Source organism: Uloborus diversus, chromosome 1 (assembly GCF_026930045.1).
Source record: "Uloborus diversus isolate 005 chromosome 1, Udiv.v.3.1, whole genome shotgun sequence".
Classification (NCBI taxonomy): Eukaryota; Metazoa; Arthropoda; class Arachnida; order Araneae; family Uloboridae; genus Uloborus; species Uloborus diversus.
The window spans coordinates 137,658,190-137,685,278 of record NC_072731.1 but is presented as its reverse complement, the minus strand read 5'-3'; the positions used below and the strand labels follow the sequence as shown (position 1 = coordinate 137,685,278).

The 27,089-nt window shown below is 35.5% G+C and overlaps 1 protein-coding gene across 1 annotated transcript in view; it reads right to left on the bottom strand.

The window, feature by feature from the left end:
- Positions 1-27,089, bottom strand: part of LOC129235267 (DNA excision repair protein ERCC-6-like) — a 206,350-nt gene that overhangs the window by 33,618 nt on the left and 145,643 nt on the right. The window contains exon 18 of the mRNA XM_054868983.1: positions 7,572-7,761. Coding sequence (XP_054724958.1) covers positions 7,572-7,761 — 190 coding nt within the window. The remainder of the gene's footprint in view (positions 1-7,571; positions 7,762-27,089) is intronic.

Below are 27,089 nucleotides of genomic sequence, written 5' to 3'. Positions count from 1 at the left end.
ACACGCCTCCAACCCAACCATAAATAAAACAATAAATTAAATACAAAGTGATCAATAGTAAAAAATGCTTTGAAAGAAATGGTGTACATATTTAGAAAATAGGTAACAAGAGAGTAACATGCTGCCCATTTGAACAATTCATAATTTATATACTTGATAAGAAATTAAAGTGAAGCATACACTTTGCTTAGGAATTTCAAGGACTTGTCTAATCCTTTTCAAGGAGTGGAGAACAATTAAAATTATTTAAGGCCCTTCATTTGCACTAACCAGTATCTGAAATTTAGTACTAGATTGTACAGTTTTACTGTATTGTTCTAACTTTGTAAGAAACAATTATTTTAATTTTAAAAGAAGAAAAACACTATAGATTTCTCATTACTTTTCATGTGGTTCTCCAGGGAAACTAAAGATGCTTTAAATTACAAGCAAGCTGCTTTTCATAGGTTTAGAGAAACTGGTCACAGTGCAGATAGGCTCCAATATTGTAAGGCAAGGCGTAAATTTAAGTATTTGGTGCGGATTCAGAAAATAGAGTTGGAGCAAAGACTGGCAGATAACATAAACAGGAATCCCAAGAGGTTTTTTGCATACGCTAATTCGGGGAAAGTTTGAAATAGTCATATTGGGCCACTGGTTGATGAGCACGGAATTTTAATTCAGGATGATAGTGATATTGCTAATGTTCTTAATAACTTTTTTTCGAGTGTTTTTAACGATAACTGTATCTCAACAGTTGACACCAACAAGACACAAGCTATAGTACAGCTTGAGGATTTCTTATTTTCCAGGGATGACGTTTTACTTCATTTGAAAAAAATTAAAGAGACTAAGGCTGCGGGACCTGATAATATTTATCCAAAAATTTTAGTTGAATGTGCGGAGGAATTAGCAGATGTAATCGTAAATATTTTCAATGCTTCTTATAACTCGGGGACAGTGCCAGAGGACTGGAAGCTGGCTAACATTACACCGCTCTTCAAGAAAGGATCTAAAGGGAGTGTGGGAAATTATAGACCTGTGAGTCTAACTTCGGTGGTTTGCAAAATTTTTGAAACATTGATAAAAATTAAGATAGTAAATTTTCTAGAGACTAATAATCTATTGACTAGTTTTCAGTACGGTTTCAGGAAAGGCAAATCTTGTGCAACTAATTTATTACATTTCTATGACAAAATTACCATGGCTTTGGACACTAAGAAGCCTGTAGATGTTGTTTACATTGATTTTCAAAAAGCTTTCGATAAGGTACCGCATGTTGCTCTACTTAGCAAATTAGCTGATATAGGAATAGGAGGGAAAACTTTCATTTGGGTAAAAAACTGGCTAACCGGAAGGAAACAAAGGGTAGTTGTAAGGGGAAATTATTCTAATTGGAGTGCGGTTTTAAGCGGGGTTCCTCAAGGATCAGTGTTAGGGCCTGTTTTGTTCATTGTTTTTATGAACGATATTCACAAAAATATTTCTGGGAACATGAATTGTTTTGCTGAGGATGTCAAAGTTATGGGGACTGTAGATAATGAAGAACAAGCAAAACAGCTGCAAGAGGATCTAGATCATATTACGGAGTGGGCTGATAAATGGGGTATGGCTGTTAATGTTGGGAAATGTCAAGTGCTACATTTAGGACATGGAAATAAGTGTACAAGTTATTATTTGCAAGGTTCAGTCATTAGTCAGGCAGACAAAGTTACTGATCTAGGGGTCTTAATAAGTCAGGATTTAAAGTTTAGCCAACAGTGCAGCATTGCTAGTAACAAGGCCAATAAGATGCTTGGGTTTATCAATAGATCTATTTCAAACAAATCTAAAGTTCTTCTGCCCTTATATAGAAGTTTGGTAAGACCTCATTTGGAGTATGCTGTTGAGTTATGGTCTCCTTATCTTAAAAAAGACATTAATGTATTGGAAAGGGTTCGAAGGCGAGCTACAAGGCTAATAAATGGACTTTCTCACTTAGACTATGATTCCAGGCTTAGAAGGTTAAAAATGAACTGTCTTGAGCAAAGAAGAGACCGAGGGGACATGATTCAGTTGTTTAAATTTATTAAAATGAAAGATGTTACGGGGCTGAAGTATAGCACTGAAAACAGGACAAGGGGTCATTGTTTTAAGCTATTTAAATCTCAGGCTAACATGGATATTAGGAAAAATTATTATTATAGCAGGGTAGTGGAACCTTGGAACAGTTTACCGGAAGAGGTGGTAATGAGCAAGGGAGTAGATAGTTTTAAGAGGGCCACTGATCTTCACTGGGGATTGTATATTGACTAGGACCAGTCTAGCTGGGCCCAGAGCCTGTTGCTGGTCGTCACTTTTGTATTTGTATTTGTATTACAACTTTTTTTTTTCAATTACATGTTATGCAGGAAACGAAAAGGGGTATAGGCAGTGTATTTTTTTTCGTGCTAAACAGATTAACAATATGCAGTAGAAGTAGATAAAAGCAAGCAAATACAAAAGAATTTCCAAAATACTGCATTTGGGATTAAATAAAGAGCATGATATGAAGCACGTGAGTCACAAAAATTTATCTTAGGTAACATCTATGCTACAGAAACGTGAAAACCATGATTTTTACATTTTTGATGCAGGATGTGGCAAGAAACTGAATTTGACATATTTCAGCTTTTCTCCCCCTACCTCCTCCCATTTCTTATAAATTTTAAAATTTATGGTTTGTATCCACACTTTTTAAATTTTCAATCACTTTAAAATGAAAGTTATTTTTTCAAGTATTACTTTTCTTTTTTTTAACGAACAAATTATGAAATTTTTGGGAGTTGGGGGCCTTCAACAAAGCGGATGCCCTAAGCTATATTGCCGTGCTAAGCATAAAAGTCGTATCTGCACTTTTTATAAAAATTGAGTTGTTGTCACGAGGTGGTTCTTTATAACGTATTTGAAATGTATGCAATGTTTTGGGGTCATTGGTAAATGGGAAGTATTTTTTAAAAAATTCTGAAAAGTGAAATCTGAATCAAATATATGGCAGCGTAAAACTTTAATAGCATTTTTTTATTTTGAGCTCAGATTCAGACGACTTTTGTGCTTAGCACGGCAGTACATCTTGTTTAGTTTATAAGTAATTCCAGTTTTTATTCTTTCTTTCAGTTTCAAATTTGTTGAAATAATTGTTGATTATTTTAAGTGTTGCCACTGAATATATATCTCGTTCAGCCGATATTTTCACTTCATATACTTGCCCTAATGGTTTTCTGTTCAAAATAGTTGTTTTCAACACATTTTCAGCAACCCCGTTTCAGCTTTTCTACTTGTAATACAGTGTACAGTGTCCCCCCTCCCCCCATTAGAAAAGGACAGTTACTAGTCTTCATTTTCACTTCTGAACTGTTAAAAAAAGAAAAAAAAAATCATGATTTTTCCTTTTAAGATTTTGGAAGGTGTGTTGTTACTTTGTATTAAGTCCTCCCGAGACTGGGGGGGGGGGGCATTGACCCCCCTAGCCCCCCATAAATCCGCCCATGGTGATAAACAAGCGATAATCAATTTCTAACTAAAGAGAGAAAAGCATCTGAGTCTACAATCCAATCAGAATCAAGAATACGCTTGCGTGCGCATTCTCACGAAGCGAATAATTTTCTGATCACGAGCAGCTCTCTCTGTTCTCGGATGACGTCATCAACGCGCCGTGGAGAGAGGCTATCGTTTAACTTTCACCTCTCGGTGATCAGAGGATCGTAGCCTCGTTTGTTCGGCTGACTTCTTGGCCTCCGCGGCAAGCATTTGTGAATTTTTTCTTCAAAAAGAAAAATTCGTTCGATTACGACGAATGCGTATTTTTTGCATTGATATGCATAGTGAGCTAGATAAATGCGTAGTTACTACGCCAAATGCGTAGTAGTTGGCATCCCTGTTGGTGAAAAAATACCTGCCAGTGCTTATTTTGCTTCTAATTCTTGGTAGAAATGAAAAATAGTCACCTTGCACATTTTAAATCTGCATATTAGAAAAAAAAATTACTCCTGGAGAAAGTAAAAAGAGTAAGAAAATCAGTTGTGAATATTACGTTAGTCACTATGGAATGACTCTATACTGTTTTATGTTGTTTAAAAGTTCATTAATAACTGCCTCCTTTTGAAGTCCAGTAAAAAAGACAAAACAACGCAGCATGATATTACCAAATAAGCAGTAGCAGCAATGAATAAAATTTTAAAAAATGTCAAAATATTAAAACACATCACTTACCAGTTGCAGAAAAGTAATTCGCAACTCCAACGAACTATAGGGGGCACTGTCGGCCATTAGACAGTGACTGCAGTCACTGTCTAATGGCCGACTTAAAAACTAAAACAAACGCATGTGGTAACGAAGAAAATGCTAAAAGTGTTGTGATTTTTGTTCGTATGTATGATTTTTTCGCTTTATTCATTTGAAAAGATTTTTCAAAGTCTTTTGGTTATTCTGACCCATATAGAAAGAGATTAGAAACCAAAAAGTATTACGAAAGTAAACATTTAATGCAGAACACACAGTAAGTTGTTCTGAAGCAGCCATTTTCACGATGTTGAATTCGGAATTCATAAATTTTTGGTTCGCTTCGAACGGCATTTTCATTTTGTACCGTTTTTTCTATACATTAGTACATATTAAGTTCAGTTTCGTGACCTTTCCGGCATTTGTTGACATTTTTGTCACATAGTGCACATACGTGGCAGACTGTCAAGAGTAACGTTTAACACTAGATAATTTATTTCTATGACTATATGATTGGATATCCAAAGAAATCATGCATTTAATTCATTTGTCATGGAAATGATTTACCTGATATGCGAAATCTTGTCAAGATACATTATTCTTTCACACAATTTTAAAACCATAACCCTATAAACAGATTTTTGGCGAACTTTTATTTTTTATTGTTCAAATTCTTAACGTTCTTTCTGGATTTTTCAATCTGTTCTGCGATAAATATTTTCAAGAAAATTTATTTGCATACTGTCTATTTCAGTAGGATACTGTAGTAACAAAGGTTATTTAAATCATTTATGTGGAATTAGGTTAAGGAAAAGTGTCCAGTCAATGTTGTTAAGTTCGTTTTTTTTTCATCGAATTGAAAAACTGATATTAATTCAAATTCACTCAGAACAAAATAAATAAAATGTGTACTCACAGTTTATATATGGTGGTAGTTTTCTTTTCTGTTGATTGACAATTATTTCTTTTTACTTATCGAATTCTGTAATCTTACTATCATTTTATTCCACTCATGATAAAAATTAAAAATGGTTTAACTAAAAACGCGAAATCTCGCCAAGGCTACTTTGCTCGCACAATACTAAAACTATAAGCCTAAACAAATTTGGCGAAACCTTTCAGCTGAGAATAAAAGGAATAAAGTAAATTCTTTCTCGGTTAAACATTTTTCATTTTGTTCTACGATAATAAATTCAAGAAAATATTTTGCATACTGTCCATTCCAACTAAATGCTGCTGTAAAATATGATTAGTTAAATTAATTTAAGATTAAAAAAAACTCATATTCTTACAAATTTATACAAAACAATAAAAAATTTTACCTGATATAACGTTATCCAATTTTGTTAATCCAGAGTTTTCTTGTTTACGCTTCCACTATTTAATACTTTTTTGAAAGAAATAAGGAAAACTAACATTATTTTGAGAAGCTCGAGAATACTACTAAGGGACGAATTAATTTCTGTAGCTGAAAGCAAACTAAGACACATTGATTGCGTTAATAAATACTCAGAACAAACTGCCTGTGTTTACGTCAACAGACACACGTGGAACGCAACGTGGCAATGTTTTAGTTCCAATCGCAGTTTTGTAAATCACCGCAAGGTAGCGTATTCGAGCGCTGGAGTTCCGAATAGTCTTTATATTTAGATTTTTATTTGTTTTGTTTTAAAAATTTCATCTTTTAAATTTAATGAACTCGGAGGTGGTCTCTTTTTGTTTATGTTTGGATAGAAAAAGTTTTAAAATTTTTCTCGCCTGGAAACCAAATAAAAGTTTTCGTGTATCTCGTTTTTATTACTAGATCCCACCTGAACAGACATACAACAAAACAAGTTCATAAAAATCTGAAAAATAGTGATCTTTAAACTTTAATCACTCTGGCCCATGATGTAACGGGGATTCAATTTTTGTGTAAATGGTTCCCGAGAGTGTGTGTACAAAAAATTATCACCCCCCCCCCCATATGAGGGGGGCTACCAACTACTCCTTGAGAGGTGAAATATTGGGGTAACAAATTAGGAGGGAGGGAAAGGGGAGTCTAATGACACAAAAGGCACATTGGAGGTGAGTAAGGAATGTCCGAAATTTCAGCCTGATCCATCATTTTGTCTGAGCTGAACATTAACATGAAAGAACGAGAACATTTTTTTTGAATTAGAGATTTTCCAACTTAATTACTCCTTTTCCTGGTGGTCCCGGGGATTAAATATTAGTATAAGTCATCAGGGGCAACTAGAAATTGAATATACCAAGAATAAACTCTGAGGGTCTTCATGCGGCTAAGATACAGAGGGGTGACAAACCCAACTTGTTCTGTCGTGAAAACTGTCCTTAGGAGTCTTTCTTTTCTTTTGTTTCTCTTGGCTTGACAGCCAGGACATTTTGGCGTTCTTTGATATCAAGCACCCTTAAATCTTACTGTCCAGTATAAAGTGGTAGAGATATTATGCTCTTTGTATAAAATGAAATTCAAATTACACAATGCTCAAATCAAATAATTATATAATAGGAAGATAATGCATTTTCAACTTCAATAGGACAACTTTTGATAAGCAAGACAATAAATATCTTAGGGTTCTTTCTTTGCATTGAAAATACAAATAAGTTTTACTCATTTTTAAAAACTGTATATGACAATAGCAATTTGTAGATATAATTCTTTTATTTGTTTTTTTTTTCTCCTATGACAGTAGTCCTAACATACAAACATGCTAAATTTGTTGCAAGCACATCATTTAATTCTACATCAGATGAATCACGATTATATTGCATTTTCTGATATATTTTCTTTGTTTTCTCATGACAAGCACAGTACTGGCTTGGGAAGGAAAACAGCAGTCCGTATTTGCAAATTTGTCATGTTTTTGCATTTTAATCATTTATTTTACTTAAGCTTTATTTTACAAACTTGCGAATTTGATTTAAGCTGAAAATAATGACAAATACTACACTAACATTTTACTAATGTTAGTGCGAAACCAAAAACGTGTTTCTTCAAATATCTCAAAAACTCTTTTTTGTACAGATACTGCTGTTTTTCTTGCCACTGCAGAATTCAACAAGTGGTTACCATTTTTCAGTACTTTTCTGTCAAAGGTACTTCATTTGGTTTGGCAACTTGTTTACTTTTTACCTTGGCTACAATAGGAAAGTTGCTTAAAACAGTTGGAGATACCTACAAGTATATGGCAACCCTAAAATTCAGAAATTGAAGTTGAATGTTGCCAACTACTAAATTTTTAGTTTGCAATAGCGATAAATAAATGAAATGTGCTAAAATTTAAATGACCTAAGCGGGCAGGTTGCTGCATCATTTTCACTTAAAATGGCCTATTTTTCAAAATAGTTACCTGTATGGATCAGGAGCAGAACAAGTTGTTTGTCTTGTTATAGAATCCTTAAAAATTTGACGCCTGTAAATTTTCTCCTCCACTGAACCACATGTAATCAATCTATAAACAACTACATTTTTCTTCTGCCCGATTCTGTATATTCTATCTACAGCTTGAGCATCAGTTGCAGGATTCCAGCTTGGATCATCTGAAATGCAGATTCAAAAAACATATAAGTTACTCTGAAAAAGAAAAAACAATCAGTAAAAATAATTCTATGACATAAATGATAAATAATTCATTATCTAAGTAATTTTTTCCATGTTATTCTTTAATAATGAACTAAGCTTTGAGATATTACTTTCATTAATGATTTTTAAATACTATCTCATGTTTAATTGCTGAAACGTTCATTTTTTCACTGTTCATCAGGTGTTCGCACAAGTAACTAGAAAGCAAAATCTTTTTCGAAACACTATTCTGCTCTTAAGTCAATGACAGAAGTGTTATCTTTTTTCAAAAGTTGTTCACAAAATATGTGTATCTTTTTAAAGAGAAGCTATGGTAACTCGTAACTGGACATGAGGATAACTTCACTGTCTCGTTAACATTTACTTTTACAATAGTTGGCCCAATGCTGATTTTAATAGGCGAAAACGTCTCTTTCTTGATACATATTTACAGAAAGTCGTTACCCACTTGCTATTTTAGCCCACTTCTTGCATCCGATATTCTTTCAAAATGACCATATTTCTGAGAATTTTAGTTTTTTGGTCAGTTAATAAATTATTTTCTGAAAAAGAGCTCTTTTATAGAATTCTCCCTTGTACCCAGCGGAGTCGGTCACCACACTCTGTGCTGATGGTGCAATCTCAAAGCTAGAAAGAGGTTGGAGAAATGAATCCAAGGGAGTAAGTCTCCAAAAGAAAAAAGACACCATGCAGGTTTAGCTTCACGTTTATACCGATGGATCTGCCACAACCTCCACAGGTAGGACTGGTGCTGGCGCTTTTTCCAAATTTTTCAGCCTGAAGGAATAATTTTGACGGGGAAGTTTTTGAAATTTATGTGTCTCTTAGGTCTGTCACCGAGATCTCTTACCAAAAAATTGTTACTTTTGTTGACTCCCAAGCTGCAATACAGTCAGACTATAACTTTTTCCCAACAGAGACTGAGTTTGAATGTAAACTCATTATTAGTTCACTTCTTGAGACCGGTAAAGACATTGTGCTCCAATGGATAGCAGAAATGCCAAGCGACATCTAGGGAGCAATATCTGGCTCAAAAAACTTTCATCTCTCCGTGGCATTGCCAGCGGGAAAATCTTGGGCGTGTCTTTTTGAAGACCAAACAAGACTGAAACTTTCCCTTCTCCCTAAAGTTCGAAGGGTTACATCTTTTCGTCTCATTACTGGTCATGACTACTTACAAGCACATCTTTTTAAAATCGGACTGGCCAGTTCCCCACTGTGCCCACTATGTGAAGGGACTAAGCAAATGACAGGGGAGCATCTATTTGATTGCCCCGTTCTTCTCGACGTGCTGAAGGATGTCGTCTTCAGGGAGCTTCCCCGCTCTGCTACTGCATCTTTGTTGTATTGGACTGCGAGGCGCCTTATGTCCAAGAGGACGTTGGTGGGCGTAAATTAAAAAAAAAAGGGTTGGGTTTAGACCGGAAAAAAATGGTTTTTACCAGGACATGGGAAAAAACTAGGTTTTTATTGGTAAAAACCGTAAGCTAGAAAAACCGTAACCTTAATTGGTAACCAAGAAAATACTGTAAGCTCCTGTACATTTGCTAGCAGGCAGTGATTTATTGTTAACTAGCTGTACCCGACGCGCGCTGCTACGCCAACAAAAAAAAAATATATCATTATACTGATTTTCATGACAATCGGTTGAACGGGGCAGAAGTTGCTACTCTGCAGTGCCACCTGGTGGCGAGTGGCTTCAATGAGCATATTATGCACCTTCTCCGTGGAAAAATACATATATATAGCAATTTTCATAATAATCGGTCCAGTAGTTTTTGACTTCATCGATGACATACAAACATTCATTTTTATATATATAGATTACATTACAAAGTTTAGTTTCAATTCGATGTTTATTGAAGTGCTGTGGGATACACAATATTTCTTGTTTTTCCATCTGGTGCATAGACAAATAAATCAGAAGGTTTTCCGACACGTGTGCAAGCCACACAGAGCTGTCCATGTGAGAAGCATGGATTCTCCAAATTTAATCCGCACATTTGTAACAATTGCCCTTGCGCTTTGTTAAAAGTCATTGCGAAAGCGAGTCGCACCGGGAACTGTAAACGTTTGAATTCGAATGGCATATCTGTCGGGATCATTGGGATACGTGGCAACAGTACGTCTTCACCTTTGAATTTTCCAGACAAAATTGTTGCCTCAATAACATTGTTCATCATTTTCTTGACTGAGAGTCTGGTTCTGTTGCAAAGTCGTGGTGGATTTATGTTTCGAAGAAGAATGATAGGTACGCCAATTTTCAATGTAAGAACGTGCAGTGGCATGCCTGGCAAATCAAGCGAATTCAAGAATTCAGTTGAATAGTTGATATCTTGATTCTCCACAGCATCGATGGACTTATATGTTGTTGTTTCACTGGGTATTCCATGCTGAATGGTGAAGTTGATGGTATTGACATCGATGTTTTTGGCTGCTAATATCGCACGTGTACTGAGCCACTGATGGTTTTTGTAGTTTTGTGCAATGTTTGGGAAAACTTTTTGCACCAATTCGTCGATGCTTTCTGTGATCTTGCAGAAGTTTGTTGGCAGGGTGGTACATTGTGTAGATTCATCAATTTCCATTCGCCCATTTCCAACGTCCATTAATTGTTTTGCAAAACTTTCAGCCTATGCATCCTGTTGCAGTTGTACACGCATGTTAGTTTTTAAAGTCAATTTCTGTAAATGACGCCATAGAACTGATGATTTAAGACATGCATTAAGTTCATCAGCGAGTGTTGAACATGGTATAATGGGCAGCGTTTGTCGAAAATCACCGGACAATAAAATGGGTGCGCCACCAAAGATCCGTCTGTTTCCTCTCAAATCTCGTAGTGTACAATCAAGCGTTTCCAATGCTTTCTTGTGCGACATTGTACATTCGTCCCATATGATAATTTGACACATTTGGAGCACTTTTCCCATTCCAGAGTTTTTGCTGATGTTGCATGTTGGTGCCACAGTGTTTTGCAAATTCAACTGCAGTTTCAATGCTGAATGCGCAGTTCGGCCACCATCCAAAAGAGTTGCCGCAATTCCAGATGATGCAATAGCCAGTGCAATATTATTTTGTGATCGTATGGTTGCCAAAATTAGTGAAAGAAGAAAAGTCTTGCCTGTACCACCGAGCGCATCTATGAAAAACAGTCCACCGCTTTGTTCTGTGATTGCACGCATAACTCTGTCATACGTAATGCATTGTTCTGGAATCAATTGCGGAAGATTTGTCCTAACGAATGTCCCCAGTTCGTCAGAATCATAGTGTGTTTCTAGTTGCAAATCACGATCGAAAAGGTTGTTTGCAGGTCAGTTTGAAGCTGGCATTCCCAGTTCAGGGGTCTGGCCAGAGGATATTTGGGTCCGTTAACGGACCCTTCACAAAAATCCGATCAAACAAAACGAACCTTTCACAAAATTCCGATCAAACAAAACGGACCTTTCACAAAATCCCGATCAAACAAAACGGACCCTTCACAAAATTCTGATAAACAAGATCGGATCTGTCAAATTGTCTATTGAAAGAGCAAATCTGAAAGCAAAATAACGCATATTTCTGTGTATAAATCGATAATTTTTGGAACCTTTTTTAAAGTCAAATTAGAGGGATCAGCTTACACAAAATCGGCTAATTTTGAGAAAAAAAAACCGGCACTCTTGGAATGCTCCTGCAAGCGATAAATAATGGCTACTGCCAAATAAATATAATGGTTGTTTGTTTTATCACAGCTAATAAGCAGTGGTGTTTTTGTAAACTTTTCTGAAAAGGCATTGGTAAGCACTTTTCTCCGCTCATGATTTAATAAACAATAATAATATATATCTGCGAAATGAACTTAGAACTGCAAAGGGATAGTAAGGGTGAGGAAAAAATATGATGCTTCAGATAGTGTTACCAACTTCAAAATTATCACCACTTAACATCTGGCGTTGAACCTTTATAATGACTTGATTAGAAAATATTCTCATCATTTTGCCAGCTTGTCAATATTTGCGTTTTTACGGTGCGATGTTTAATTGTTATTTTAGGAGAAAATTGTATGGGTTTTGATTTTTCGATGCTAACAAGGATGATTAACTTTAAATAAACTCTTTTAATTACCGTTTTTTTTTTCTTTAGATGTCTACATTTTGAAAAATGCAATCTTTTAACATCCGATATGAGAATCACATTTTGTTCTTTTTTCAAGCTAACTTCGCTTTATTAGGATTCAAATAAATGAAAAGTCTCTTTATTTCTGTTAGAACTCTCATTTCAAGTTTTTAAAGCAAAATTCCATTTCCTGTTATGAGTCAAAACTTAAAATGCTAAATAGATGGTTTATTTTATTTTATTTTTTGGGTCAACTGTGTCCACAGATATTAATGATATGTTTATTATAGGACTCTAAAATGCAATTTAAAAATAATTTTATCAAAAATATTTCTTTTACAAGCTGTTTTTATACTTTTGATGCCTTCACTTTGAGAATTGCGATCTCTTTGCATCCGCTATGGGAATCCGATTTTTCGAATTTTTAATGATTATTACGCTTTGTTAAGAGGTAAACAATTGAAATATCTTTTTATTTTTGTTAAAATCACGGAATTTAGAAGTTTTAAACCAAATTCTGTGCTTTTTAAGAGTGTCTTGGGTCAAAAAGTTGAATGCTGAACCCTATTCTGAATTTTATTTTATTTATTTATATTTTTGTTACAATTACTTTAAGTACTGTACAGAAATATATCTAGTATAATTTAAAATAATGTAGAATGGTAGATAAATATTGATACTTGAAAGAGCGATGCCCCCCCCCCCCCAAATATCAGAAAAAAAAATCCAGAATGATTTTCTCGACGTAAAAGAGGAAAACACTCAACTTTAAGTTTAATTGATGCAGTTTGTGCCATCTCTAAAATTTCGTTTTAACAAAAAAAAAATTATTTTTTTTTGCGAAATTTTTTGATTTTTTACAAAATTAATTCATTTTTTACAAAATTATTTGATTTTTCACAAAAAACGGACCCTGTGAAAAATCCTGGACAGACCCCTGCCAGTTGCACCAGTGCCTTGTTAGCGATTGTCAAACATATGTCTTCAATCAAAATCAATGCCTCATTATACTCATTTGGCGTGAATTGAATGTCCGGATTTTGATTCGCAGCACGCAAACGATGTAGAATATCTTCACTCATGTAGTCCTTGTATTTTTCCCAAAGATCTTTTGGATTAGATGGGAAGCAGGTTGTCAAAATTACGGCAAATAGCGTGCGTACTTGCTGTGGTCAAGCAGTATTCGATGCATCAGCTAGTGCAGTGTCCCAATGTGCATCATTCTCAAGAAGATTTAGTTCCAGGCAAGCTTGGCAATAAGTGGCGCAAAGCTGACCATTGACTGTTCTTAAATCTTGGAAGGATATTGGTCCACGTATATTGATCAACAGCAGTCTTAGATAGAAACATTCTGTATTGTTCGGATGAACAGTGTACAGACGACCCAATGCATCACTGGAATATAAATTGGGATGTCCTTCAACTGCTTTACCTTGCTTGCGACGTTGAAACTTTTTAGTCAATGCATTCCACGTGTAGAATTTCTGTCCCTCAGAATAAAGCAAAGTCTTAGCAAAAAGATCATCTTGGCACAATGAGTAAAACGCAGTTAAAGTTGTTGCCGGTGGAACCAATGCTCTTGCACGTACATTATTTGCTGTAAAGTACACAAGCTGTCCATTCTTGAGATGTACCGCCAAGTGTACTACTGTTGGATGTCGTTCATGGATTGGAAATGATAAGATGCACCATACTGCTTCATTGCTGCTTATGTAGCGTCCAAGTTGGTATTGGTTGATTTCATCGAGCGGTGCAGCTACATTCCCTACTCCGAAGACTGCCATGTCGCTTCCTTTGTTGACATACTTGCAAATGTATTTTATCGACTTAATTGAATTGCAATACTCAACATTAATGAGTGCTTTGAAGGTCTTTGAAAGTAATAGTGAATATGGCACAATCCAACGATTATCTACTTCAATATCAACGTTTCGTACTTTCAGAACGACGGATTTGCCACCATCCTCAACTGATTGTCGACGATACAGTGGATATCCGTCATTGCCAGTGATGGTATCAGAAACCAATTTTCTTGGGTATCGTTTTGTGCATTTCCCATCAGACATGCATGGTGAATTGTTGTTGAATGCGCCAAATGGGCCATGGATCATATTTTTGGTGATGACGTCGAATAAGTCAGGTTAAATGTGCTTATCTGGTATTTCTGCTGAGATGATTTGATCAATTTGATCTGGCGTAATTTTGTTGATTAACGAAACTAAAATATGCCCACGTGGCAATCCTCTTTTCTGCCATTCAATGGAATACATCCAGCAGCGTGTCTCTCCAAAAACATGAAGCTTAATAATAAAATCCATCAAACATTTCAATTTTTGTTTAAATACGCGTGTGGTAATGTCATAGCGGTCCAAGGGTGATTGTCCAACTAACTTTTTTCTAACTAAGTTCTTTAATTTCATCCCATGTTGGATTACATGTTAATGTGACAAACAAATCTGGACGATCATGTGCGCGAACATATGTCATCGCATCTTGTGCGTATTCATGCATGTGCCATGGACTCCTCGTAAACATAGACGGTAATATGACCTTTTTTCCCAATTCGTTTCGATTGACGTTACCATCATTAACAATTGCGTCTCGTAAATGGATGTACTCTTCAGAACGCAACTCGGTTTGATTCAATCGAATATACAGGAGCTGTTCGGTTTCAATCTTCGCATACATATTGCCGATATATTGATGGAACAATTGTCTACATTTCAGAATGTGGTTCTCAGCGTTTTGACAAATTATCAATCGATACGAATAATAATTCATGGCACTGACTTTCTTATTCGTTTCCTCACCTGTTTGTGGATTTCTCATTTTGATGTTAAAATTGTATCCATCATCTCCTCGCCAAAACAAAATCGGATACTGCAATCCGTCGTATGAGCGATGAGTTTCGGAGACTCGCTGAATGTCACCACTTCTGCGATGAAGAATTATGTCGCGCGATTCAAATTCTTCGCCAACTATCACGATCGCCACTTCATCAATTGTTGGTGCATTGAACTGTCTCTCGCATTGGCCAAAGGGTCTTTTGTCTGCTCGAATCACAACTGCGTAGTCATCGGCTGGCATTCGTTGAATGGCTGTTTTAAACAACCGAACTAATTCATTGTTTTGATAGAAAAGGCCTTGTAACGCAGCCACAATTTCTCGTCTAGTTCCCACATCGTAATGACATCGATGTTCAATTTGTTCATCACTGTTTGCCATAAAATAAATTTGCAGAAACTTGTGATCTGCGTCCGGCAATGGTAGAAGCGATCCGGCACAATGATAAATTTGTGTTAGGCATAAATGCCTGTTAATAACAACAGTAAATAATCCTATCTCATCACCTCACAACACCAAGAGTAAAAGCATGTTTTTCCTTACTTATAATGTATTACCAATCATTCTGCATGACTGTGGTAAAAGAATCTTATCAGCACTCATTCACATTGGTCGAATCGACCAAATGTTTGTTTCACTTTCGTTCACCTTCGGCAGGAACTCCGTTGTGGATGACGTCATAGATGCTTCTAGAAGGAATCTGATGGCACGTGTGCTTGACGATAGCAGTGATGTGTCCGTTCACGCGACTCGGATATGCTAATGACCCGGGGGGATATTTGTTGACCTAGAGCCATTATTTTTTTTCTTGGAGAAATTCCTATAGTTTTAGAAGGATTAGAAAAGTTTCCAGAACTTACTTCCTTCTTTTTTCGAACTTTGAAAGTCATCCCGCTATTTTACCGGCGCTCGAATCGTTTCCCAGAGCCAACATTCCCTGCATGCCTAGCATGCGTTTGTTGACCCGCCACGATGATGTGACGTCATAGGAAAGATGTTGAGTAGATTCTTGCTGTATGCATGTGTGGGAAACAATTTTAAAGAATTTAGTTTTAAACTGTAAACTGTGTTGAGTTTTTTCCTCAATGTAATTTATGCATGCTTTTTGATATACGTCACGCCATCGCGTAGGGAGATAGGGAATGCTATTTAAGTGTGAACTCTCAATCAATCATTCTCTTATTGTTTCACCTCTTGTTTTACTATGTTGTGACTGCAGTCGAATGTTTTTCTGAGGTGCTGAGATTGTGCCTGGGAGCTATGTGCTCCGGAGTTCCACGTAGTATAGTGGATTCTTTTTGAAAGATGTAGGAAGTTTTGTCGTTGAGCCCAGCTAGAAATGCGGGCATGTTCCAGTTCTTGCCTTGAGATGAGTTTTTAAGTGAGGGATTTTCTCTCTAAAATTGAAAGTTTAAATCAAGTTGCTTTTTTTGCTGTGAAAAGGCCTAACAAACAGGACCATTGAAGGTCCACGCTCGAGAGCTGGATTGGATGTTCATTAGATGGACGGATGGTTCCTGTAGTCCAGGAGGACAGGTTTCTTTTCTGAATTCAGCATGGTGGCATGGAATGGTCACGGACAATTTTGATATGGGATCCAAATTGGTGGATCGCGCCCTCACATGTTGTGCCAACTTTTAAGGAAGGAATAGCTTGTTTGGTATGAACTTTTAACTCGTTCGTATGAACTATTCTGTTTATGGCATTGGACTCAAGGTTGTACTTATATTAATCTAGTCATATAAATTTTACTGGAACTTTAAACGATGCTATTTTTAAGAAATGTTTCCTACTGATATTTTGGGGGGGATTTTTTTATTCAATTGTTGGGGAATGTGAATTTTATTTTCACTTATTATTTCCATGTTTTGACATATTTATTGTTTAATAAAATGTTTATTTAATTGTTAAATATGTGTCTGTATGTCCTTTCTTCCCGAGCAGATCATTCCACAAATTTTCAGTTGGGTTTGCTAGCTTAAAACCTGCTTTTAGTTCTTTGAACTTCGGGTTTTGATTGAGCTATCAGTTTGAATTGCCCAACAATATTTAAACTGCTCGCGGCTATAGTTCTTGCTCTCTTTGATCATCTCTCGTCGTTGTAGGCGGTCGCTCTATCGGAATTGAACTTGCTTGTTCGTGCCGCTTGCCCTTTATTAGAAATGATGAGCTGGAATTAGCTGATTTCCCAATGGGTTTACTTCATCAAAGTTTTTAGTCAATAGTCATGCAGTTTGCATTGCAGTATTAGTTATCTCATACAAAAGTAGCATGTGGAGAGATTATGTTCTTAGTATTTATTTTTATCATTTACAGCGTGTTTTAACTATTTACATTATTGTTTAAATAAACTTCATGCAAGTTAGAAATAGTTTGTTAAGTCTTATTTCCAAACTCACTCTGCTAGTATCAAAGAAACATTGAGGAGATATTATTAGATTAGAAATTCTCCTCAACAATTTGCCCTTGAACTCTGAATGTTGGCATGTAATTTTCGCGCACGATGTTCGTTGCACCGAACGATGTCATTTGGAAACATAAATTGTATTTGCGGATGTTTTCCAAGAAATGTTTCGACTCACGTGTAACACCAGATAGAAACGTCGACAGTGGTTCGGGTGGTGAATGTAATTCGGGAAGCTTAACTTTTCCACTGGCGCAGCACATTCCAGGCGTTTCATTTTTAAATTTGAGTGCACTACAATACATGCAAATTTTATCCATTTTTCCAATGACGACATTTGGATGAATACTGTAATCAATACTGCTGTCATAATGGAATGCACTAAGATTCAAATCAGCGTGCAGTGTTCGTCTTGATCGAGCAGTGCTTATTCGAACATTTTGCAGCCTTCTTTCCCATAGTTCAGTTGTCTCCGAAGAACGGGTCTGATTAGTACGTATTCGATCAGTTTCTAACCTTACTTCTTGTTGTTCAGACGATTCAGACGAACGGGTCTCAGCGGCATGTACTCGAAGATTTTCCAGCCTTGATGCTCGTTGCGCGTCTGATTCTGAGGCTCGTAATGCTCTTCTCTTTCGTGCTTCAGGTGTAGATCGGCCAATTGCTCGTCGCTTTGGAGGCATAATTATACAGGAATGACGTGATGCTTTTGAATTTATAAGGTGTCGCCAAGTCGCCCATGATATACGATGCTAACAAAAAAAAAAAAAAAACTGCACAGCAAATGCGTTCGGAATGTCAAAAATACGCACAATATTGTAAATATTGAATGTCTTATTTCCGAACTCACTCTGCTAGTATCAAGGAAACATTGGGGAGATATTATTAGATTAGAAATTCTCCCCAACACAGGTTACGGGCCTAGTCCCTTTCCTGGGCAGACCTCGTGAAAATATTTTTGGATAAGACTAGGAAATGATAAAGAGTGTACATGCATCTGTTAAAAGGCGGGGTTGTACTGCTGCCAAAAGTACATGTACCGTTGGATGGTGTACATTTCGATATTTTTCAGAAATTTTGAAAATTTTTTTTTTGGAAGCTGTAAATTCGGAGACCCATCTGAAAATGAAGCTTTTGGAATGTTGAGAGGGGGAGGGGGGCGACCAAGATAGAAGCGACTTAAAAGATTTTACCAAAATTCGAGAATACTAAAGTTTAAAAAAAAAAAAAAATGGCAAATTTCGCTATCTAAATTGAAAAGCTCAACAACAAGAATTACCTCGAATGGGCTACAAATATGAAGTTCCTTCTCATGGAATGGAATGTATGGGATATCACAAATGGAGAAGAGAAAGAACCAGTCATTAATAAGAAGACAAATGTAACAGAAAAGGATGTGAAAGAATTTATTGTGAGGAAGCGAACTGTAGTCTCTCTAATCTTCTTGAATATTGAACAAAATCTAAGAAAAATAGTTGAAATTATAGAAGATCAATGCAAATCTTGGAAGAAGCTAAAATTACATTTTTTTCCAGAGAATAGATGTATAAGTATGCAACTCTTCATTGAGCTGAATCAGTGCAAGAAAGAGAATGAAGAAAAGCTGAATTTATTCGCGGCGAGTCTGTAGAGAATTTTCGACAAAATCAAAGTTGTTTATCTGAATTTCCCGGAGGATTGTATTTCTTTTAAATTACTGCAAAGTTTACCAGAAACGTATGATCATCTGATTCAACAGACTTTGATGAGGAAAAATGAAGATTTCACATTCGAGAAAATCCTGGTTGATCTAATTATTGAAGAAAACCGTCACGAAATGAAAGAAGAGAAGACAAATGAGATGCAGGTTTTCCAAGTTAAATCTAAAATTCGATGTTACAAGTGTCATGAAGATGGACGTATAAGAAACAGATACCCTTATGTCAAAAATGAAGACCGTCAAAGATTGACTTCACAAGAAAGAAATAAAAGAGGAAACCAGCACCAATCCCGGAAAGAATGGAGGAAGAAGGTACGAGCCCAAGGAATAGAAATCACTGATGGAGTTCTAGAAGGAAGTTCCAGGAGCGTCGCCGATCACCTTCAAATAACAGATGAGAGTATCCTTTGTATTTCTTGTCAGAGGTAAATCTTAGTCAGACCCAAGATAAAGGAAATACCTTTATTTTTGACACTGCCGCATCAAATCACTGTTGCTCAAATAAGAACTGGTTTAGGACATTTGAACCCCTAAATGATGTAAACATAGCTGTTGCCGTGAAAAAGCAAACTTTCCCGATTGAGGGAAAAGGGGAAATCAAAGTTAAGTTTGGTAAAAGAACTGTAATTCTAAAAGACGTAATGTATTCTCCCCGTCTGAGACGAAATATTTTGTCTGGCACCAAGTCGGACCAGGGTGGTGCAAAATTTAAAGGTGGGAGAGGTTTCGTGGAGGTATCCGACAAACAGGGATTAATTTTTAAAGCTGAACTCAATAATGGAGTTCATAATGTTAAATGTAAAAAGTTTAAAAATTCTCCTAGTTCTAGTCATGTAAATAAAGTACCTTCTATAGAATGCTGTCAAAGTGACATTGAAACTTGGCATAAACGCTGTGGACACGTAAACACTGAAAGTATTCGTAAAACTAGTAATCTTTCAGCTGTTCGTGGCCTACCTCAGTTTAAACCCGTTAGATTAAACTGTGATGTTTGTAAATTAGGAAAATTTAAGCGTGTTAGTTTCAAGTCAATTGATAGAGTAAGAAGTACCCAGCCATTGCAACTATTGCATATGGATGTTTGGGGAAAATGTGAAGTAGAGGGTAAAAACGGAGAAAATTATTTTCTTTCTATTATTGATGACTATTCTAAAAGGTGTTCATTGTATCCTATTAAGTCAAAAGGTCAGACTCCGGGAATTGTAAAACAACATATTCTGAGAGCCGAAAGATTTATCGGGAAAAAGGTTGTTAGTATCAGATCTGATAACGGGACGGAATTTGTAAATCAGGAACTAGACAGGTTTTGTCAGAATATGGGTATACATCATGAACTCACAAATGTGTACACACCAGAGCAAAATGGATTAATTGAAAATTTTAACTGCACAGTAACAAATAGTGTACGCGTTTTGTTAAAAGAAAGTGGTTTGCCAAACAATTTCTGGCCTGACGCGATGTTGTATTTTGTATACACATGGAATAGGATTTGTCATTCAAGTCAAGTAAAGACTCCTTTTGAACTTTACGGGGGAAGAAAACCGTCTGTAAGACATTTAAAAGCATTCGGAACGACTTGTTTTGCTGGAATTCCACGACAATTAAGAAAAAAGCTAGACCTAAAAGCCGAAAAAGGCGTTTTAATCGGATACGCGTTCAATCGTAAAGGATTTTGCGTTTATCTTCCAGACAAAGATAAAGTCATTGAAACAATCTACGTATCTTTCAAAGAGAATTCCTTTTTCAAGGACAAATTTACTTCCGAGCAGGAATCGCGCGGAAAAGAAAATACCCTTTTCTGGCCACTTTCGCCTCAGGCAAAAGATAAGAATTCTTCGGAAGAAAGCGAAGATTCGAATCGCTTCAGAGAATTAAATGTCGGAAGTAGCTCTGAAGGGGGGGGGGGGGGCGGAAAGTTCAGACAGTGAGGGGGATGATTCTAGTCGCAAACCAATGCAGGAAGCTAGGTGGATTCAGAAATTTGTCCCTAGACCTGATGGTTCAAGAAACGACGTATATTATTTTGAAAAGGGGAATAAAAAAAGATTAAGATCGTTGAATGATGTTCAAAAATATTGTCTTCGTGAAAACATAGCGTATGATCCAGAATTATTTAATTTTAAAGGCAATGATGATTTTCAGGGTGAAGTTTCAAATCAATCTAAAATTTTATCTCATGTTTCCTGACTAGACACAGAAATTCAAGTCCCTAGAACATATAAACAGTCATTAAAATCTAATGAAAGGGGGGAATGGCAAAAACAGGGATGAGAGTAGTCAGAGAGCAAAAAGGAGGAAATCTAAAAAAATTTTGTGAAAGAGATGATATCCAAAACTGCATCAAAATAGAACTTGGAAGCCATGATATTCAAAAATTCAACAAAAAGTGGCTAATTTACCAGTTTTAAAGGTAATACATATTTTATTAAGTATAGAGAAAAATACATTTTTTTTCATTAAAAACATTTGATTTTATAGTGATTTTGATAACATTTGATTTTATACGAGTGAGAACATAAATTTTAAAATTAGCTCAGTTTGTAAAATAAAAATTTACAACAGAGAGAAAAAACTAAAATTTCTTTATGTGGTAGAACATACACTGGTGTGCAAAAATTAAGGACGAGACAGTTTTTTCAATATAACTTTATACAAAAATTTTCCAAATCAACACATTTAATACCGTAAGATCCCCAATACGTAAGGACATGTGTAATGTAAGCAACACTTACTAAAAGAGAAATCAGATGGATAAGAAGAAGCTTTATTGAAAAAGTAGCATGGAGCACAATGAGACTGAAGGCCGAAACATCCCTGTGATGGGTGTCCAGCAAGAAACATCCGGTCTTTAGTAGGGGATATGATCTCCCCCGACTGCTAGGCAGGTTTCACAGCGTCTGCCCATGCTGAGAATGAGGGTGTCAATGAGTTGTTGAGGCATTGCTGCACATTCGTCTTGCAGCGCCAATCGAAGCTCCCGAATCGTTACTGGTGGTAAGGTACGAGCTGCCAAGCGTCTGCATAGAAAATCCCAAACATGCTCGATGGGATTGAGATCCGGAGATCATCCCGGCCAATCCATTTGTTCAATATCCTCACTCTAAGAACTATTCGGCAGCTACTGTGCGATGACATGGTGCATTGTCATCCATGAAAAGGAACTGCGGACCCATAGTGCCTCTAAAAAGACGCACATATGGAAGAAGAATCTCGTTACAATAACGGGTCCCGTTGACTGAACCTGCGTCGAAGATGTGAAGGTCTGTACGACTACGAAGCATGATGCCTCCCCAAACGAGAACACCGTGACCTCCATACCTGTCCCTTTCAATGATGTTCGAGGGATGATTGCGGCTTCAACCGCTCTCTCCAGATGAGTATGCCATGAGAATCGCTACCCAGACTGAATCTGCTCTCATCTGTAAAGAGTACTCATCCCCATTGATTGTCTCTCCAATTCCGGTGTTCTCGGCACCACAGAGAACGCCTTCTCTGATGGGCAGGCGTTAGAGGTACACACCGTATAGGGCGTCGTGCAAACAGACCACCACCTTGCAGTCTTCTGGCCACAGTAAAACGCGATATCGGTCGTCCAGTCGCCTGTGTCGTGTGCCTAGCGATTTCTCCCGCTGTCTGCCGCCTGTTTCTTCAGTCCTGTAAGACAATATACCGATCATCTGCGGGTGTGGTTCCTCGTGGACGACCACTACTGAACCCCCGGATAGCTGTTCCTGTTGTCTCCAAAGTCATGAAATGATGCTGTGAGCAATTCCGAACTCTGCAGCCACACTTGTCACACTACGGCCTTCCTCCAACTTCCCAATGATTCGACCTCGGGTAAAAGCATCCAGATGTCGTCTAACAGATTGATTATTCGCCATTTCTCGCTGAGGCAGCAAATCTGTGTGATTTTAACTGCTATACGGCGTGCAATCTCTTTGCCAGAAATACTGATCTTACACCGATAACATGCTTTATACTACTCAGACACTCCCCCATTACGTCTGCCTGCATATCTGCGCATGCGCTACCACCGTACATCACCTTACTTAATCTCCTGATTGGTCTTTCTATCTGCTCTGCCTCTTCGTTCAGCTGATATGCTAATTTTTCGACTTCGTCTTTAATTTTTGCACACCAGTGTACTTTTTATAGTCAGAATTGAAAATAAATGAATAGATATGTATATAAACGATTGTTTATCTTTTTCCTTGCATTGGAACCCAAAATTTGTTTTTAAAAACTTCCTAATACGATTTTGGAATCAAAAGAAAGACTTGCAGCTGCCTCATTTTTAATCTTGAAATCTCAAAGAAAAACAGGCTGTAAAGAATAAACCATTTGAGATTCACCATAAATATTTTTTACACTTAATCTCATCCCTGCAAAAATCAATGGAAATTGAAATAGGCACTATGCGTAAAAGAAATGTTTGGAATTTAGTCAAATTACCGGAAAATGTTAACCCTATCGGATGTAGATGAGTTTATAATTTAAAGAAAGGGGAAAATGGTGAAGTTTATAAAAGTAGGCTAGTCGCTCAGGGGACTAATCAAGTGAGGGGACTAGATTTTGACTTGACCTTCTGCCCAGTAGTCTGCTTTAGTACCATTCACTTTTTCTTTTCTTTATTGGTATCAAGAGAAAATTGGCTACTTATCCAATGTGACGTTAAAAGTGCGTACCTATATGCTCCTATTGATGAAATAATATATATGAAGCAACCCCCAGGTTTTATTGAAAAGGGAAAAGAAAATTATGTGCGTAAATTGAATAAAGCTATATAGGGCCTGCAACAAAGCGGTCGTCTCTGGTTTTATGAAATTGAAAATATATTGCTTAAAATTAGTTTTCATAAATTTTTATCATGTAATTGTGTTTATTATACTGATAATGTGATTTTACTCTCATATGTTGATGACATTGTGTTATTCAGTAAAAAGGACAGGGATATTAAAGATGCTTTGAATTTACTTCAAAAACATGTTGAAATTAAAATTTTAGGTAAAACTAAAAGGCTACTAGGTGTAGAATTTGAAAATGAAGGAAATGGCTTAAATTTACATCAAACTGAATACATTCGTGTAGTTTATGAAAGATTTAGTAAATTTAACGTTCCTATTTCTTCTTTACCTATTAGTAAAGGATGTGTTTATTCAAAGTTAAATTGTCCTACTACTCCAGCTGAGATTGACGAAATGTCAAAATATCCATACAAGAGTTTATTAGGGTGTTTATCATTTATTCCTAGTAGAACACGTCCTGATATATATATCATATGCTGTTAACATTTTCAGCCAATTTCAAAGTAACCCAGGAATTGTACACTGGGATGGATTGTTGAAATTACTAGAATATGTTTACCATACTAAAGATTTAAAATTAAACTTAAAATGTGAAAATGTTCAACTTATAACTTTTTGGATGCTGATTTCGCCACAAATAAAGATGATAGAACCTCATTAGGCGGTCAACTTGTTTTACTTGATAAAGCTCCAATTGAATGGCGCACATTCAAAGAACGAAACGTTTCAACAATGGAAGCAGAATTGATTGCCATGACCGAATGTGCAAAAGAACTCATGTGGTTTGATCGTATAATTGACAAATGCATCAAAATAAAAATTGTTAAAAGTTGTAAAATTAAATCTATTTTGTATGTGGATAATCAGGCTACGTTAGATTTTGTTAAATCGCCTATCGAAAATCATCGACATTGATATCAAATTGTTTTTCATTCGGGATTTAGTTCATAAAAATATTTTTAACGTGAGATACGTCAAAAGCAAAGATAACATATCGGACATATTCACGAAACCTCTCACCCAATTAGAAATTCAAAGATTTATAGAAAATTTTTTTGTCTATAATATAATTTAGAAACATTTTTAGAAATTTTTGAAATTGAATGGTGTACTTTAAATTTTTCTTTGCATCATGTTTTGTGAAATGTTTTTGCAAGTTCTAACAATTTAATTGTCCACCTGAATGTTTCGGTGGCTTTTTCTCCCTATCAACCGGGTTGCGAACAGCTTTTTGTTACGTCTTGTTAAAAGTGAAAATGTAATTGTCAGAGTCTTCCCGGGAGTTAGGATAGAGGGAGTTTATTGTTGCATGAAGGTCTATCGCGGGTGTATTTGGTTTTTCATTTTGTGAGACCCTATTTTTGAATATTGGAAACACCCCTAGTTCCTGTTAGAATTTGTAATTTTCCTTCATTGAATAAATAATGGTGCAAAAATGTTATTAAAAAATAAATTAAAAAAAAAAAAAAATTTTTTGAATTAGTAAAAATGAATTTTTAATCAGTTAAAATTATCAGACAGTCTTTAAGTATAGAAGGGAAGCATTTTTTTGGTAAAGATTTTTAGTGATCTTTTTGTAAATGAAATGATTTAGTGAGAAATGGATAGTTAGAAAAGAGCTTATTTACATTTCGTCATAAATATTTCTCAATATATGCTTATACTATACTATTTTCAAGACTGTGATATTTTATATGCTGATTCGAACAGTTACTGTGGGTTTTTAACTTATATTTCAGATTAATCTACTGTCACTGTTATAAATAAAACCGGAAAAATGATTGAAAAAAATTATAAAGGACTTTGATCAAGAATTTGTTTTCGAACTTTTGATGAAAATTCGTGGAAACGTACTGAGCTACGGCGTGAGAGAGATGATGAAGAAAAACAAAAAGGATTTTTCAAGATGATTGTTCTTTGAACTTTTGAATTTTTTTCATTAAATTATTGTATGTTGTGCTTTTCTCAAATTTTGAGATTCTAGATCTCTATTGGAGGTTTGTAATATAGAGTCAAGTTTATGTTTTAAAAATTTGTTCATTGTTTTTCTCATATAGTTATTAATATGTGAAAATTGTGTTAAATGTCTAAAGGAAGTTAAATTTTTTGAATGTTTTCATTGTGAGATGATGAGAGGGGGGGCCTTGTTAGGCAATCCTTAGTAAATCTTAACTAATCATGCAAATTAAGCATAATGATGGATGTTGACTGAAATCTGCTTTATAGCACATACATGAAATAAAAAATATATTAATATTTTTTTTCGATTAAAGCTTGTAATAAATTTTGAAAAAGCAACTTTGCAATTTTAGTATTTATCTCTGCAACTTAGCCAGAGGAACTTAGCATAAATGGAATTTTACATTTTTCAATATGTGTGGGGAAATCAATGTAAACCTGTAAAGTGGTTTTTTTTTTTGGCTTTAAAAAAAAACATTTTTTTAAAAAAACCGCATGGTTTTTTTAAAAATACCAATTGGTTTAAACCAACGTGGTTTAAACCAAATAACCCTGCAAAAAACAGAATAAAATGTATCAAAGTAATGTTTTACATTGAACATTTATTCAATGAGAACATTCAACTTATTTATGCAACTGATTTTAATCTAGTTACATAGAAGTTGAATTCTTGATTAAAATTTCAAATTGTATGCATGAGTTTATTTAGTTTTTTTTTTTTTTTTTTTTTTTTTTTTTTTTCATATTAGCAACCAAATTTCCGTATGATTATGCATGTGTGCAAATAAAAGCAAGTTTGGCAAGGTTTTTACCATCCTGTTCAAAACCTTGAGTCCAAAAGTGTCCAAAACTACTTATTGAGAAACTATATTTTGTGAGAAAATATCAAAAACAGAACAAAATGTGTCAAAACTATTTTTTTGACTATTTAATATATTTATTCAATGTGAACTTTCAAGTATAAATATACATGTAACTTATTTATGCAACTGATTTTAATCTAGTTATATAGAAATGAAATTCTTTATTAAAAATTTCAATTTGTATCCAATTTGCACCTAAATATTGCACATTTAATAACATTCTTTTGAGTTATTAAATGGAACTGAAATTAGTTGTCTTGGTAGTGTTCTGAATTTCCTTTCATAACACTACCAACTGTTACATAAGGAAGTTTTTATGTAATAGTTTTATTGGCATTTTTTAAGTAAACTATTTTTTAAATAAACAGTTGAGAAAAATATTATGAAATTAATAATATATAATTAAACCTCATTAATATCTATGTTTATGCATTATGAATATTGCAGTAAATACGAATTGATTAGCATACACCACTTTAGCTTTAGCCTAGTTTGGGACAGTTTAAGGCAGTTTTAGACAGTTTTGGACGGTAAAAACCACCTGTCCTGTCCTAAACCAGTTTTGGACAATCCAAAACCCAACCCTGCTGAAAAAACAAGAGGACAAGTTGTCTGT